The 18120-nt window shown below is 32.9% G+C and overlaps 1 protein-coding gene across 5 annotated transcripts in view; it reads right to left on the bottom strand.

Annotated features, from left to right (window-relative positions):
• LOC132757478 (DNA topoisomerase 2-alpha-like) overlaps positions 1 to 18120 on the bottom strand; it is a 39502-nt gene that overhangs the window by 9159 nt on the left and 12223 nt on the right. For 4 of the 5 annotated variants that reach the window (XM_060748763.1, XM_060748760.1, XM_060748764.1 and 1 more), the window contains exons 10-26: positions 17841 to 17978; positions 17384 to 17591; positions 15866 to 15951; positions 15429 to 15665; positions 14978 to 15083; positions 14519 to 14721; positions 13229 to 13468; positions 12877 to 13025; positions 11091 to 11322; positions 9365 to 9564; positions 8085 to 8220; positions 6626 to 6821; positions 6040 to 6137; positions 5539 to 5553; positions 3555 to 3776; positions 3065 to 3241; positions 711 to 882 (exon numbers count right to left, since the gene is read on the bottom strand). In XM_060748763.1, coding sequence (XP_060604746.1) covers positions 711 to 882; positions 3065 to 3241; positions 3555 to 3776; positions 5539 to 5553; positions 6040 to 6137; positions 6626 to 6821; positions 8085 to 8220; positions 9365 to 9564; positions 11091 to 11322; positions 12877 to 13025; positions 13229 to 13468; positions 14519 to 14721; positions 14978 to 15083; positions 15429 to 15665; positions 15866 to 15951; positions 17384 to 17591; positions 17841 to 17978 — 2815 coding nt within the window. The remainder of the gene's footprint in view (positions 1 to 710; positions 883 to 3064; positions 3242 to 3554; positions 3777 to 5538; positions 5554 to 6039; positions 6138 to 6625; positions 6822 to 8084; positions 8221 to 9364; positions 9565 to 11090; positions 11323 to 12876; positions 13026 to 13228; positions 13469 to 14518; positions 14722 to 14977; positions 15084 to 15428; positions 15666 to 15865; positions 15952 to 17383; positions 17592 to 17840; positions 17979 to 18120) is intronic. The other variant, XM_060748761.1, reaches the window with a different exon arrangement.

The raw sequence follows: 18120 nt of genomic DNA, 5'->3' as shown, positions 1-18120 counted from the left end.
TTTATTAATTTCTGGTAGTGAATATACCTCTCCATTTTGCCTAATAAGAGAAGTCACTTTTTCCCAGTTTTCTTGGCTATCTTGAACTTTTAAACTCGGTTTTCAATTGTCAGCGACAAAAATAACAGAAAAAAAACAACTTTCTGTTAGTTTGTAGTATTTGTAATGTGTAAGCATGCATAACACCATGATCCCAATTTATAACACATATTTGAATGTTTTTCATTGAATCTACTGTGAAAGTTGATATATCTATAGCGTCGATATTTGTCACTCTATATATCGATACAAAATTTTCCATCGATGACAGCAATGTCCACCACTATAATGGCCATATAATAACCTCTAATTAGCTATAGAATGTTGAATATTGATGATATATATCAATATTTAAAGATGCCTGTTCATCTTTTACTCCAAATCTCTTTCATTAGTAATGGTGTAATAACCAATTTTCTTAATTAGCAATGTCACCACTGAACTTAAATGGCAGTCCTAATTGCAGTAGTTACATATAATATGCATATACACAACATTCATGATCAAATATGTATTGAAAGCAACAAATTCTGAACATTTCTGATAGATCATGTGAGAAAGCTTAATTTAAGGTAAACTGTACATACCAAGCAACATATGATCAATCTTCCCTAATATATAACACTAATTACAAATATTTCCTATTATATTTATCACTTTTGAAAGTATACCTTTTGGTTCTTTTTTCTGAGCTGCCACTTTAGTTTCTTTACCTCCCTTGATGACATCAACAGGGCTTCCTTTGAGTTTAAGTCTATCAGCTAAAGATAGAGGTTCATTGCTTTCCTCATCTTCCATTTTCATAAAGTCAAGTATGTTGCCATTCTTAGCTTCCTTTTTCTCCTAAAATACAAAATCAATAAAACTTAAACATCAACTTAATATCACTTACACCGATTGATTCTAATATTGCATTACTATTAAATAATATATTCCTATAATTTTGTGATGTTCTTGAAAAAAAAATATGAAAAGAAAGCTCTCATTTATTTTTATGTGTTTCAATTTACAGTGAACTGGTCTCTAATAAGAGTATTTTCATAATTATTTCAGATATTGATAAAAACAAAAGAAATATATCATAAATATATATTCATATAAGATAATTCTTTGAAAAAATGTTGAAGAGTGATTTAGTATAAACATTTATATTATTAATATATTAGTTTGTTCTAAAACAATTGAATGTCTGCTTTCTTATATATAGATATGTAATATCAGATCATCACTAACAACTTAAAATATTTTATGGTTTGTTGTAATGTTTAATACTATCAATCTAAATTATCTATGGTATTTCAGGACTTCCATTATGGACTAATTCACTTTAAAACTTAGGTTATTCATATTTTTGTAAGTGTCACAACATATCATTCTTATTAAAAAGAAAAACAAAATACTATGTGATACCTGATAAGATAGGATTAAATTTAACATGACCTTATATGTAATGAGCATCGATACAAAATAATATCACTATCTTTTGTTTTCCTTCCCATATTAAAGAAAATCAACTTTTTTGGGTTTTTTTTGTTTTTTTTCCAAAAGAAAAAAAAACAAGAGGGCCATGATGGCCCTGAGGTCGCTCACCTGTATATAGGCCCCCGGAGCTGGGCCAGTTTAAACCCCAGGGCTTTTATTTGAACAGACTCGGAAGAGTCACCCATTAGGAGATGTTTCACAATGTTAAGTTTTTACTACACACATATAATGAAAAACAACGATCTCCCCCCCCCCCCCAAAAGGCAGGGCCAATTTTAACCCAAGGGCTTTTATTTGAACACCCATAAGAAGATGATTCATGCTAAACATCTTAGCTCTAACTCATTGGGTTTTTTAAAAGAAGATTTTTAAGTTTAAGTTTTTACTATACACATATAGTTAAAAACAATGACACCCCTGGGGCGGGGCCAGTTTTGACCCCAGGGCTTTTATCTGAACAAAATTTGTAGACACTTACTAGAAGATGTTTCATGCTTAATATTTAAACTCTACCTATTTGGGTTTTTTTCAAAGAAGATTTTTAAGTTTTTGCTATACACATATAAGGAAAATCAATGACCCCCGGGACGGGGCCAATTATGACCCCAGAGCTTTTATTTGAACAAACTTTGTAGACACTCACTAGAAGATGTTTCATGCTTAATATCTAAACTCTAGCTATTTGGGTTTTTTCAAAGAAGATTTTTTTAAGTTTTTGTTATACACATATAAAGAAAATGAATGACCCCCGGGGCTGGGCCAATTTTGACCCAAGGGCTTTTATTTAAACAAACTTGGTAGACACCCATTAGAACATGTTTCATGCTAAATATCTTAGCTCTAGCTCTTTGAGTTCTTTAAAAGAAGATTTTTTAAGTTTTTACTATATGCATATAGGGAAAATCAATGACCCCCTGGGGCGGGGTCAATTTTGACCCCAGGGCTTTTATTTGAACAAACTTGGTAGACACCCATTAGAACATGTTTCATGCTAAATATCTTAGCTCTAGCTCTTTGAGTTCTTTAAAAGAAGATTTTTTAAGTTTTTACTATATGCATATAGGGAAAATCAATGACCCCCTGAGGCGGGGCCAATTTTGACCCCAGGGCTTTTATTTGAACAAACTTGGTAGACACTCACTAGAAGATGTTTCATATCAAATATCTAAGCTCTAGCTCTTAGGGTTTTTTAAAAGAAGATATGTAAAGTTTTTTCTTTCGGTTGCCATGGCAACCAGAGTTCTGCATGGAATTAAATTCTTTGAACAACTTTGTTAAGGCTTCACACAAGGAACATCCCTGTGAAGTTTCAATATGATCTGCCTTATGGTTTCAGAGGAGATGTCGTTTTAAAAGTGTGAATGGACAACGTACGACGGACAAAGAGTGACCCTGAGCATATGCTCAGGTGAGCTAAAAACTAAAAAATTTGAAAAAGCATTAAACAATGGCCAAGTTTTTTTTTCCATACTATATTTTGTTGATTTTATTCTGTCTCATTTACTCATCTCAGAAAGTAAAACAGGCAATCAAAATTATTTACTTTACTACGTTTTGTCCCTTCAGCCTTCTTCTTTATAGAATCAAAGCGTGGTTCTATACGTCGTCCTATAGGAGATGGTTTCACTTCTTCCACTATCTTTTTAGGCTTTTTGCTCTTTCCAGCTTTCTTGTTTTCAATAACTCCAAAATCATCATCTCTCTCTTGTTGCTCAACTTTCTGTTTAAACAAAATTCAATGTATTAGCAAAAACTTGAAGGTTATCATAAAATATCACTTTAAGATGTAAATATTTCACCAAAGTTTCACAGGCTTGAATATTAAAGTTGAGAAGAGGCAGTTAAAGTAAGAAAGTCACAAAGGCAGTTTATAAGAACAAAAATAGTCAGAAGATGTAAAGTTATATATAAATACTAATTCTATGAGCCATCAAAATTTTGACATCAAACCACAGCTAATGTTTTAAATGTAAAACCTTGCATTACACTTCAATAACTGTAAGTTCAAGAAACAAACTATAAGATAAACATACATCTAACTCTTGTAAGAACTCTTCTAAATCATCTCTCCATAGATCTGTAGGTGTCTTTCTACGAAGATCTGACAGTTCCTTTGCCTTGGCATCTCGTTTACCACATAGTTCATCTTTACGTTCTTTAGTTAGACACCAAAGTGGCATATTAAGTATATAGTTAAAATCTGGACCAGATTCTTCCTCCTCCTCCTTCTCGTTGTATAGATCATCATCTATCATCTGTAAACATTTTAACATATTTCAGCCTTTAATTATTTCACCAAACATAATTTCAAACTAAATGTATTAAAGTATTGCATGACATTTATCATTTAATCATACATAAAAATGAAATTTAAGAAATAACATCGGCCTGAGAGGTGTATATCGGCTATTTAACACCGGTTTGGAGTTTTGATGCGTATGAATTGACCACGAAGGCCGTAGGCCTGAGTGGTTAATTTTGTCGCATCAAAACGACAAAACCGGTGTTAAATAGCCGATATACACCTCTCAGGCCGATGTTATTTCGATTCTAACACGATGAAATAAGGAAAATCACTTATGTTATTTTTCAAGCGGAAATAACTTCCGGTGCCGATTTTCGTATAACGCTGTTCGATTTCCGCACCCTACTGTTGCGAAGTTATAGAAATTATTAAACAAAAGAAATAATAAGAAAAAAAACGTAATTTATCAAGTTTTCAACAATAAAAACTTACGTCGTATTGTGTTTACATCAGTACCCCATTTATCATTCTTGTATGTATGAAATAACGTCAGCTTGTTTATAAATGAGTTGTTTACTTAGGATGACGTCATTACGCTGCTTACGGTTGGCGCCGTTTTGTCAAAATATTTATTAACTGACATGGATCTAATAGGTGGCGTTAGTGTATGTGAGATATTATTTCGGTATGGTTTGAAAAGAAAACATTTTAAGAACTGAAAATATAAATAAAAATGCTTTTTATTGTTGCTTTAAAATGCTTTGTAAACTATACAATCGAGGGTGAAAACATAACAGCGCATATTCAAGTAGTCCCTAACCGGTGTTTATTGTCCGTTTAACACCAGTTTTTGTCCTTCTTTGTCTATAGTGACAAAATCACGTGAGTGTTAGAATATTGAATATGTACTCCACCTGTAGTGTAAAGTCAATATCTTTAGTGGTTAATATAGTAAGTTACAAGCAAGACCTTATTATCAAATGTTTTCTAACATCAAATGAATTAGGCTACCTCATTTCTCTTCTAATAGTCAAACTAGATGCATATATTTGTCTGTTTATATAAAATAATGACACCAGTGTTATGAGTATTTCATTTCCTGGCAGGTTCTCTCACAACTTGATCAAAAAAATGAGAGGGAAACACCATTACTAAAATAATTGTATGGAGTCCATGTCATGATGCCAGAATCCTAGTTTGAAGTAATTCTGATAAATTGTTTCACACACAAGGATGTTGCAGTAATGTAATGTTGTGGTAAACATGGCTTATTCATTAATTCCTGCCACTATCAAATGTTGATGTAGAAATCTTTCTCTAACAGATACACTGACAACACCAACACATTATTACATATTGGTTTTTCAGCCATGGTTAAATGACACTCTTTCTATAAAATTTACAACGGTCTCAGTTTTTGACTATAACCATGCACCCTTAAACAATACAGACATTCTGACTGTTTATTTACCACGAAGAAGCAGCCTTTGATCTATGTATTGATATAATAAATCTTTAAACAATTTATCAAACATCTAGTGACACACTATGGCTGAACTCGTATATTTCAATATCTGTAGCTGGAAACTGATGTTTATCCTATATAGCTTTTAACTTTTATAATATTACTGCATTCATTTTACTTAAAGAAAGTAAATGTTTCTCTATTTCAGCTTCCAAGATGGCTATAAAAAATTATCACAATAAGGAGCCACATATAGCAATACTAACACAAAAAATCACAAATTAAAATGAACCATGCTTATACTCACAACTACCTCCTTCTTCTGATGCAAAATGTCATAAATATATTCAATTTATAAAACATATTAAATTGTGGGACACAAGAATGTTTATTTGAAGAATTCATTTTAAAATTAATGTTCTGAAATATGCTGCTTTATTTTCGCAAAATTTGGCACCATTTACCCTTAAAAAGTTTATATTTTCTCCTTGTTTAAATAGAAAAATAATTCTTTTGTTAAAAGCCAGTTTCAATAGTATATGTGAAGACTTTCCTGCTATTGACAAAGAGAGGCAGGTAAATTTTTTTTGAGTATTTCAATATTCACACAGTATTTTCATCAGCCCATTTTCATCATTCATTATCAAATATAAACTGAGAGTTGCTTTTAATCAATCATCAATGCCTGGACAGACAGACATGTATGGATAGACAAGACTGACAGGCCATTTCTACAACCCCCTCACCCCACATCACTGTAAGGCAGGGGATTAAAATCTAAAGATATAAAGCCATTCCTACTGATTACCTTTCCTTTGTTCTGGGCATCTTTCCAAGCTTTAACAGGATCAGAGTCATAACCCCTTCTAACCAACAAATCAACCAAGTCCTTCTTTTTCTTGTTTTCTGCAATGTTCAGTATTCAAATATTTTCTTAATTTATCCATGATTCAAAACAACAGTAACAGACTTCTTGCATTAATGATATACTACAACCAAACCAAGTTCAGTAGATTTTGAAACTTAATCAGCATGCCAGGATAAAAACTTCAATCATCCCTCTAACCCCCATACTTGTCACCTTAATGTTTGGTCATTACAACTACTTCCAGATGAAATATAAATCTGGTAAATAAAGAGTTGAGAATAAATTGGTTGTTGCTTTCTTATGTCATACAACTGCATTTTTAACATTATAGTAGACACGAGTGACATTATTAAAGTGGGCATGAGTTATTGTTTATATTAGATAGCAGGACTGTTTGATATCCAACTATGAGTAACAAATTTTCTCCAAGGGGTAGAAACTTGAAGGTATAGTTCGGTTAGATATAATTATACAACAGTACCCTCTATTTTCTCATTATGAATTGACATAAATTATTTAAGCTTACCAATGGTAACAGTGCCCTCTATTTTCTCCATGATAAAGCGAGCAATGTTATCAAACTTAAGGGATTCTGCAGCTAACATTCCCTCTAGATAGGCTTTCCTCTTTCTATACATCTCTGATCGAACTTCAAAAAACTCACGTAAAATTTCCTCTACACTGTTGTACTTTTTGATACATCCATTTCTATCAAATAGCACCTAAAATAACCATTAAAATAATTCATGTGCAAAAGAATTATATGGGTCATGATAACACTTTGTTTTTTTTTTAAAAAAAAACTGAATCATGAAACAGTACATATTTTATCATTATTTAATTTTAGCTACTTAGAATTAATACAGTCTAACTTGCCCATGCAACCATGTGCATTAAGCGACTTTTATCTGTAGTGACCAGTTTTAATTCTCATCGATACTAATTAATTTATTGTGATCAAACTTTTCATCAAGCGACCACTTTTACCTGTCAAGTGTTTGTGTTTTCATAGAACCCCGTCTCATGCGATCACCAATTGTCACCAATCAAAACCCAATGCATGTGTGAAACACTTTAAATCCCAAACCAGTAGCGTATGCAAATGAAGTTAAGTATATGTGTGATGTGTATTATTCAATAAAATCGATAAAACAAAACAACAGTGAACACAACATTGCTGATTATGATGGATGTCCTTAGTGACTTGGGCTTACACAACATATTGTCTTCTAACATTTTCTTAGTATAATAATCCTTTGTATAAAAACACAGGTATGAACATGAAACAAACAAGGAAATCCCTTTTAACATTTACTTTACAAAATTATCTGGCCTCTAGAAATAACTAACATATGTCCTGATTGCACAACAAACACATTAAATTTTGCAGAAAAACAAAATTAAATAAAACTTCTGTGTGAAGAAGAGGAATTCAAATGTTTTTCACATGCATATCTAATTACTTAGTGAGGAATGTAGTGTAGGAGTTGCTTTCACAAGTGCAGACATATGGCCATAGGACAAGCAGACTCCAGTATACCAACCTTGGTTTAAACATATTTTTATTCAAGGTAATATATACATGTTAATAATTTACAATTTAAGCAGAAAGGAATTGGACAGAGAGCTATAATAGCTCATGGTAGTCCTCTCCTTTAACAAAAGCAATATGTTCATATAATACATGGCTTATCATAATTTTAATTAAACCCTATAAAGAAGGAAAATGAAGAAAAAAATAAAATACAAATACATGTATGCAATTGATAGAAAATAATAAAGAGAAAGATGGAGAAAAGAGGAGTTTGCAGATGTTTCTATATCATTTGTCATTTTGGTACAAACATCATGTATGGAAAAAAACTTGTGTGAACACTATGTTGTATACCAACCTTCAAACTTTGTTTGCAGGGGGTATAATAAAACAAGATATTTATCATTCACATATATATTGCCCAACATTCATAAAAATCTCTGAAGCATACCATTGAATTACTTGTTATAGTGTTTTGTAATTTGAACACTTTATGCAATCCTTGTTCTTCTGCCTTTGCAAGATTCTGTGATGTCATTTTCACAACAAACTTCACTGTTGTATCAGTGTGATATTCCTTGTAATCTCTGAAACAAAACACATGTACAACAATGTACATCAGACTTGTAAATAAATCAGACATGTACAATATATCGATACTTATAACTTTATAAAAAGTGTACTTCTTTAAAGTGGCTTGCATCTCATATTTAAAAAACAAAACAAAATCCAAAACATTTCCAAGTTGTAGAGCCAAATTAATGAACAATAAACCAGAAATGTGTTCATAGGAAACAAATGCTCCACAGAATGACATTTTAGCTTGATCTGGGTATTGTGTAAGACACACCTTTGACGCGAGTGAAGCCATCTACCAAATATTTTGATAATACATCAAGGAATAAACAATTTTATAAACCTTAAAGGATAGCGGACAAACACAATTTGTCCGACATTGACCTTTAAATTGCAGACATGTCTAACCAGAATAAATACATATGCCAAGTAATTTGACAATCCACCAAGTAATGACAGAGTTATAAGGCAAATAGGATGTAACTTTGGCTTTGACCTCCAAAAAAATGACCATGAAGTTGCTGATATGAGTCTTGCGTAAGACACAATCTGACAGTGGTGGACATTATATGACAAATATTTTGACAATCCATCTAGTATTTACAAAGTTATAAATTGGACAGGATAATCCCAGTAATATATAGGGGACACAATCTCCAGCAGCATATAAACTAAATGACAAAAGGCAAAGTTCAATCCCTCCCTTGCCATGACCTTGACCTTTGAGCTAGAGACCTGGGTTTTCCTCATGACACACTTTCCTTTATAGTGGTCAATTATCCCAGTTTACACTGGAATCCCATTATGTATGCACAAACTATGGACCAGACACTAACTGAAACACCTTTTCAAAGTACATGAATATGGCATTTGCACTAAATAAAGTTAAAATCCCTTGCTGTGACCTTGACCTGGTTCTTGCATGTCAAGATCACCTGCCCATACGGGAACTCTAACAGCACTTTTGAATTCATAAAAAATAAACGCAAGTTCAATAACCTGTTGTGACACTGACTTTTGGACTTTATATATACCTTTTTAAACACATACACTCTAACATACATGGACAAGGGTCCTATATATTCCTATATTGCCCCATCCACCACAAATTTTATAGCAAAGCTCAATTTTAGATCTGTGAATAGATAAGTTTACGTGATAAGCTGTGGTGTTTTTTCTGTAGAATTGGCCATAGACTCTATAACATCTTCCTTGTAATCCTGGGTCCATTTCCTTACTGGAAGTTCTGTTATCTCAACAGTCTGATCATCAATTATTGACACCTCGCCATTCACTACATACTTGTTGTCAATTAACTGATAAATAGAACCTTTGAAATTCTTGTAGGATGGTAACTGAAAAACAACAACACAAACACTTTAATCATTTCCTCTAAAATGCATTTTAAGGACTTCCTTTTTGAGAATTTAAATCAATAAAGAGCATAACATAACTAGAGCTGCCAAAGGAGTGATAAATACCCCCATCTGATCTACATGTCACAGGATATTATGAAGTGAAATTTATCGTCATTTTTGAAAACATTTCAGTTTAAAAAGTCATTTGAAAAGTTTATAAAAATCAAATAGTGAAGACAAATGTTTGAGGGGTGACCATTGTTCAGGTGAACTTTTCAGCAAAGTTTAAAGAAAATCCTTCAAGGGATATAGAATTTGTAGAGCAGACTTGAAATTATTGTTAGAGATTTGACTGTGACCTTCAAGGGTGAACTTGACCTTCAAGGGTGAACTTGACCCTGCATAGTGGTGTCTGAATTTTGTACATAACCTTGTTTGGGTGAACATTTAAACAAGGTTTGAAGAAAATAATTTAAAGGGTTATAGGATTTATAGAGTGGAAAAGATGAAGACAGACGGACTTCCTGACCGACCAACGCGACCAGTATAGTTCCCTGCACATTATGTGGCGGGTATAAAATTAGTATGAGTAAAGGACGTTTTAGAATATCCTTTAATATCTTTTAATTCAGGTGATGGTCACAAACAATTATGACTGTGCTTAACAGTAACCTTGACCTTAAAGAAGTGTCTGAAATTTAGATTCTCTGACTCATGTCTTTGACCTTGGAACAATAATCTTAAACTTTTGAAGTTGGGCATCTGAAATGTGTGTTCTGCACAACATGTTAATGAAATAAATATAATTCATCCACATATCAATCTTACCTTTTCAGCTTCTTTTTTTCTCAAGAGATAAAGAGCAGACATACAATGCTTACACATTTCACCTTGATGTGACTTTTACCTTACATGGGACTTCTGAAATCTGAGTTCTGCATGTCCCGATGATTCAAGAATAATGAATCCTTTAACTGATTCAAATATGTAGAAAGGGACCTAAATTTCTACAGTATGAACATAACAACAACTATCCCCGGAGGTGTTAAAAACCAATCATATTGCTTTAACATAGAAAAAGTAGCTAAGTCTTTGGCAGTTTTTGTGACCTTTTGAGTTCTTGAGCTTATGGCAAGCATATTACATTTTAATAATCAATACCCATCCGACCTTGTTGCTGTAGATATTTCAATATAAAAAGCAACTTTTCTTGTATGATTCATTTATACATGTCTTATCAAATCATTAAAGAACACTTTAAATAGAACTATGCTGATAGTATGATATTATAATGATATGTGCCACATCACGACAAAACCAACGAAGTGCGTTTGGGACCAGCATGGATCCAGACCAGCCTGCGCGTCCGCGCAGTCTGATCAGGATCAATGCTGTTTGCTATCAGCTTCTCTACTTGTAATAGGGCTGGTAAGCGATGCGCAGGCTGGTCTGGATCCATGCTGGTCGCAAATGCACTATGTTGGTTTTGTCGTGACGCGACTCATATAGGTTATGTTTCATACCATTGTCTCAGGCTCCTCTCCATCTATCATACGTTTTATGTTGGCAACTATTTCACGGACATCGTAATTTGGTATCTTTGTACTCCAGCCAGTACCTATTCCCTCAGCACCATTGATAAGAACCATTGGAATGATGGGACAATACCACTCAGGTTCAATCCTTAGATTGTCATCATACAGGAAGTTCAGAAGAGGTTCGTCATTTACATGGAACAGTAGTTTGGTTAAAGGGCTAAAATACAAACATCAACAACACATAAGTCTCATAACATGATATTAATTTCCTTCAAAGTAAGTTTTAATCATAGAAATCTCAAATGTACAAGAGTAAAGAAATTATATTACTATCTTTGCAGCATCATCTTGGCAGAAAAAGTGAGCAATGATGACCCTAAATCACTCACCTGAGTGCAACCATTCCAGAGAAAAATTAATAAATGTCCTTGTGAAATGGACATAACATGATAATTTAAACACCTTGTTTTATATCTTGGCGTTTGGTCCACCACCAAAGGCATTTCTGGATAACTCTACAGATTTCTCAGAAAGTGACAGAATACTAATTCTACATGATTTCTGATAAGTGGCGAGAGAAAAAGGACAATCAGACTTAATGGCCTAGATTAATTGTCATGGACAAATTTCCATTAGACAGAAGTTCTCACCAAATCTAATGCTGACAACAATGACAATCACAATATCTTACTTAAAGGCACATTATGCCTCAGCAACGAATAAATTTTTACTTCTTTAGAAAGGGCAAACATGCACTTCATTACTTTTATGTAATGGTCTTACAGCATATTAGATGCTTGTTACCTGAAGAAAGTTGTGACATAATTTATCATAAAAGTAGCAAAATGTAAACAAAATGGTATTCTGACTTCTATACAAAATACTAATTCACTGTAACAGAACTAATTGCCAAAACAGAACAGAAGAAAGTGATTATTCAGGTACTTGGCCAATGGGCAAATTTTTGGAAACTATAAAAGTATACTGGTGCCTTATATTTTTGTGGTACCCATAATTCCAAGGTATTAGGCATAAACAGACTCAAGTGCCTCCTAGACCTCATGCACATGCCAGTAGTTTTACTTTTACTTAATTATTGTATTTTTATCGAAATGCTACATATACAACTAAGAAAACTTTTTATCTTTTTCAGATTAAGAGCAAAGTAAATTATTTCACCATTTTACTTTTTATACCTTTTTAGACAATTGTTTTTGTTAAACAACCATTGAGATATTTGATAAATACCATAGAGAAAATCCCCACTTTCAAACGGGGCTAGGTATAGGTGTACTAAAAAATCAAGATTACTATTGTTTTTGCTTTATAAACTATTCAAATGTAATTGCCTTGGAAATATGAGAACACAACTTTACTCACTTGGTAGCAGATAGGTGTTAATTGCCACGTTTTGTACATAATAGTTTACATGCAAACGTTAAATGGAATAAACTATGATGTAATTGACATGTCTTTGCTACAATATTCAACATATTTTCACGAATTTTATTCTTCTAACTTTTGTTGTCTATGTTGAACAGTTAAGTACCGAAGAAGTATGAGGCACAGGTAAACACCAAAAATAAAAAAAACTTTTGAGAAACAAAAATAAAAGCATTGCTGAGGCATAATAGTTCTTAAAGTACACTCCAGTGAGGTAAAAAAAAAAAATCTGGATTACTTGACAATTTTTAAGTAAGCGGATTAGACATTCAAAATTGGCAACTCATCTGCAGATAACAAAAAACTAAGAAGGTTTTTCTTTACCCACCTTAGCATAGTAAAGATGTATCTGGGACTGGACGCATCCTTACCACCATGTAATCTCGTTCCAAACTGACCAATAGGTTGAAGCAGATTCAAGTTGTTGCTGCCCACAAAGTTCTGTGCCAACCCAATAATTGTGCTCATTAAGGATGTCTGTAATAAACAGTTTTTGTTTATATGACCTGTGTTCAGATGTTTATAGCAAGCTAAATTCAAGTTTGATTTGTTGTATTTAAACTAAAATCTATGATCAATACAATATACTAATAAATTGAACATGAAATGAAACAAACATGTCTCCCTGACCTCTCAAGCTCACACTTATTCTCATTATTTACATGACATTATGTACTCACCTCACCATGATGATAGGCAGATAACTCAGCTACTGACCCAGCAAGCTGAGCAACCTTTATCTCACGATTTGTAAAGTTTCTCTTTATGCAGGTAAACAATACTTTCCTCTGACCTGGCTTCAAACCATCAACCATGGAAGGAATAGATCTCTCCAAATCAGCATTTGAGAACAGAATAAGTTCTCTGTTTATAAAATCGTTAAAGGTAACACTCCTTGTATTTTTACCATACAAATACAGCTGAAAAGTAATAATGATCTTAGGTTACTTCAGGGTGGACATTACAGAATAATTTAATCAAGCGGCCATGATGACCCTAATATTGCCCACCTGAATAATAACAAGTAATATTGTAAACTATTAACAAAAGCAGATATAAAATCAAAATTTTAAACTGATATCACAAAGTTCATATGTGTATCTGAAAAGTAAAAACAATACTGGATGCTATTTCTTGGGGAATACAATACTTTCTAAAGAAGTCACTGGTAGCTGTACAAAATCTATGGTTTCCTTGAAAGTTAGTGGCTGCTATGAAATTCAATGGTAGATTCACTTGTTACTATGGAAAATTAATGTTTGCTATGGAAGTCACCGGTTGCTATGGAAAGTCAATAGCTGCAATGAAGTCACTGGTTGCTATGGAAGTCAATGGTTGTTATGGAAAGCAAACAGATGCTATGGGAGTCATCTGTTGCTATGGAAAGTCAATGGTTGCTATTGGAGTAATTTATTTTGACCCTAGGGCCATAATTTGAACAATCTTTGTAGAGGTCCACAATGTTTCACGCCAAATATATAAGCTCTAGCGTTTGAAGCGTCCAAAGATAATTTTCATATAAGAATTTACTACATGTACATAATGAATATCTACGACTCCCAGGGCAGGGCCAATCAACACAAGAAGCATAATTTAAATGACTTGAATAGAGGTCCACTACCCAATGTTTTATGCCAAATACTAATCTCCAGCCTTTGTCATTTCAGGAGAAGATTTATCAAGTTTTTACAATATATTAGAAAAATAAATGACCCCTCCACCTCCTAGACAGGGCCAATTTTGATCCTAGGGCTATAATTTGAACAAACCAGGTAGAGATCAACTACCTAATGTTTCATTGCCAAATATCTTACCTCTAGCCTCTGTCATTTCAGAGGAGGTTTTTTTTAAAAAGGTTTTTATTATATTTATATATATCTATCCTTTGTCATTTCTGAGGAAAAGACTTTTTAAGGTTGTTGTGCTCAGGTGAGCTAAAAAAATTTAATGAAAAAGAAAAATGTTCTCACAGCTGGAAGACCCATTTCTGCTCTTCGTTTCTTTTCTTCCATCCAATGAGAGAGCCACTCTTTTCTCTCATCAACCTTCTTTTTGTTAAATGCGAGATTAATGGATGCATCATCTTCTGCTCCGGAATATTTAAAGTCTATCTTATGCTTACGCATGTCACTGAAGTACTCTTTAGCTTCCTTTGAGGTGCTGGTTCCCAAACCTGTATTTATGCATAAATGGCAAAATTATATCTATGAAATATTAACAAAGTAAACTTATAAGACCATATGCTCTGGTTTCATCTCAGTACTTTTGTCGAAGGAGTTGAACCTTTGTTGGACCTCACCAGCATTAAACAATATAAAGAAATCTGTCAACAACTGTTCAGATATTGCCTTTGAAAACTTTACAGTTACTTTTTAGCAACCAAGGTGCTGGTTAAAAGACAAGTGTTTCAATGTAAAATATGTGCAAACCTTTGTAGTACTTTATTTTCCAAGCATTCCAGTTACTTGTTTCAGACTTCCATTCTTCAAATTCTGGTAAACTGTAGAAAGCATGTTCTTCTTTACCCTTTGTAACCTAAAATATTCAATCACTTTCCCTTTCAATTCAATGAAAAATCTACCTAAAAGTCCATCATTCTAAAAATAGATCAATACAAAAAAATATGAATAATTCATTAAATGTCAATATTTGCAAGCTGTTTCAACTGGAAATGAAATAATGTAATCCTATTAGTGTTGATTATTTTGGAAGGGGAGAGGTAACACGCCCAGATGATACATGAATACTATTTCTTTACACTGTGATAAACTATGACTAATGCTAAATTTTAAAATTAATTAAATACTATTTTTTAAAAGAATATATCTAGTATCACACTCCCGTCCACTCTCAGATTCACCAATAAACAACAAAGATAACCTTGACAATAGGTGTGATGAACTGGTTTACAACATTGTGTTTGAGCAGATTTGGCCAAAAATGTTGTAGAAAATTGATGAGTAGGCCTTTGATATGTGAGCCATCCTGATCTTGATCTGTCATGATCATAATCTTGCCATATCTTAGTGTCTTCAACTGATCTATCTCCTCATACTTCTTGTTAAACTGTAGACCCATTATTTTCACCACATTGTTGATTTCTGCATTTTCCATTATCTGGAATCAAACAATACAGATACATTTCAACATATTTAAAATTTTCAAAACCAGCATCTCTAAACTACCAGGCCACAACTGACTCAAATTGTTGTTTGACATAGAAAAAAAAACTATTCTCTTTTTCAAGTTACATGTAATTGACACTGTATAGCTATCTAAAGCAAAATTTATTGCCATATTAAATAAAAGAAACTTACTTGTTTGTGAGAGGCTTCCCTTACATTGAGAACTTTTCCTCGTAGTGGAAATACACCATACCTGTCACGCCCAACAACACCTAGTCCTGTAAACATGCAAAAACCATACTTAGTTACAACAAATCTCAAAACTAAAGTAGGACATGTGTTTTTACTGATTACATATCAGGTATATTTCTGTACAATATTTCATATATTAAACACATTTCATTATGTTAAATTGTTCACTATGACACTTATTGATAACAAAAAAAGTGCATGTTTTTATGTTAACATTTTAGATATATTAGTTAATATGTTGGATATTTGTGAAACAGACCTTAGCATAAGACTTTACCAAAAAATATATCTTAGGGAGGCTATTGCTCTGCAAATGAACAACTGTTTTTTTTCCCCTTTTGAAATGGGTCATTTTGATAATGAACAAGAGTTAGTATTCAAAGTGAGAAATTTAATACAGTCTAACTTGCCCATGCGACCACGTGTATTAAGCGACTTTTGTCTTAAACGACCACTTTAAATTCCCCCCGATCATTTTCTCTCTATATCTTTAATGTATTAAGCGACTGTTGCTCAACGCGACCAGCGACCGCTAATTAGTCACCTAATTGAGATAAAGCTTTTCATTAAACGACCACTTTTACCTGTCAAGTAATTGTGTTTTTAGAGAACGCCTACTCGTTATGTCACAAGTGTCAACAATCAATACACAACAATAACCGTGTGAAAAACTCTATTTCCCATACCGTTTTAGCGTATGCAAATGGAGATAAGTATGCGTGTGACGTGTATTATCCAATAATATCGGATAAACAATGCAACACCCCGCCCATACTGAGATGGTGTATACGCTTCGCTTGTTGACATTTAGACTGCATTGAATTGACCTTGAACTTGATCAGCCATTAAATTAATCGTAACAAATAGATGTAGTTTGTTTATTTCAAATGAAAAAATGCACAACAGTAAACATCTTCACTAATAGGGTTTTCGTGTTGGAGACAAGGAAAAACAACAGAGAAGTTAAAAAATTCTGGAGTTATGTAAAACATGTACGTAATGGATCAAAACTGTTTTGTCAATAAATATCAGAAAGTTATTTTTTACATTTTCATCCATTTAGATTATCGGAGCATACTTATTATTCAATATTTATATAAAAATGAAGTTGAAAAACAATCCCACCGAATAAAAAAAGATTTCATTAATAATAAATTCTGACTTTTATATCATGCTGACTGTCTTAAGAGACCGTTTCATTAAGCGACCGTTTTGGGTGTTTCCCTTGCCCGGTCGCTTAATACACGTTTGACTGTATATGGGAATTTTTTAAGAAATAAAATAAAGCTGTAAGCTAATCTCAGGAAGAGCTAAAGAACCTGCAATATCTTAAATATTTGTACCCTAAAATTTCACCTTGTACAGGCCATACTTACAACTGTATCATTCTAACTTTTATTGATGCTTGTCAAACTAGAATAATCCAGAACCAACACTGTAAATAATGAATAGACATACCAGCAACAGCCAGTGTTTTGGCTGAATCTCCTTCTGTCAAGATTAGAGTACAATCAAGCGAGTGTTTTGTTCCAGCGTCATTAGCATCATCAAGTTTTGGTATACCCTTCAACTTGTTCTGTTTGTTACCACTAACTTTCTTAAGCTGTGATTGGGCCTTAAACTTCATCCAACTTTGTATACTTTCAACAATACCACACTTACTAACCTGTCATAAGATAATGAAATAATTCACTGTATTGTGGACGATAATACTGTATTCATAAAAAAATCTGTAATTTCTTTTCTAACTTATTCAATATTTCCCATGTGGCATTCACATCTTGAAAATATTTTTCATGCAACTTTTAATGTAAAAGGTGTGTCTAAAGCAGTTCTCCCTAAACTTATCATATCATCAATACATATAATGTAATAATTTCACATTACACTACAGAATTCGATACTAGCAGCTTACCTGTGTGATAAATTTCTCTGACAATTGACACTTTGAGCCAAATGATTTTGCCTGCAATGTCATATTCTCCTTGGTCTGAGAGTCAAATGTTGGATTCTCAATAAGACAGTTGACAAATAACCATAAATGATTCTTCACCTGAAAAAAAAAACAAAACAACATAGCTAGCCATTATTATTCCTAATCAATGATGACACAAGAGCCTATATTTTAGCTGGAGACTTCACATCAGGCACTAACAGTGCCTATCCAAAAACTAAACCAAACATAATTTTACTAC

This window comes from Ruditapes philippinarum, unplaced genomic scaffold (assembly GCF_026571515.1).
Source record: "Ruditapes philippinarum isolate M1 unplaced genomic scaffold, ASM2657151v2 ctg1464_1_1_1_1, whole genome shotgun sequence".
Lineage (NCBI taxonomy): Eukaryota > Metazoa > Mollusca > Bivalvia > Venerida > Veneridae > Ruditapes > Ruditapes philippinarum.
This window is presented reverse-complemented; position numbering and strand designations above follow the sequence as displayed.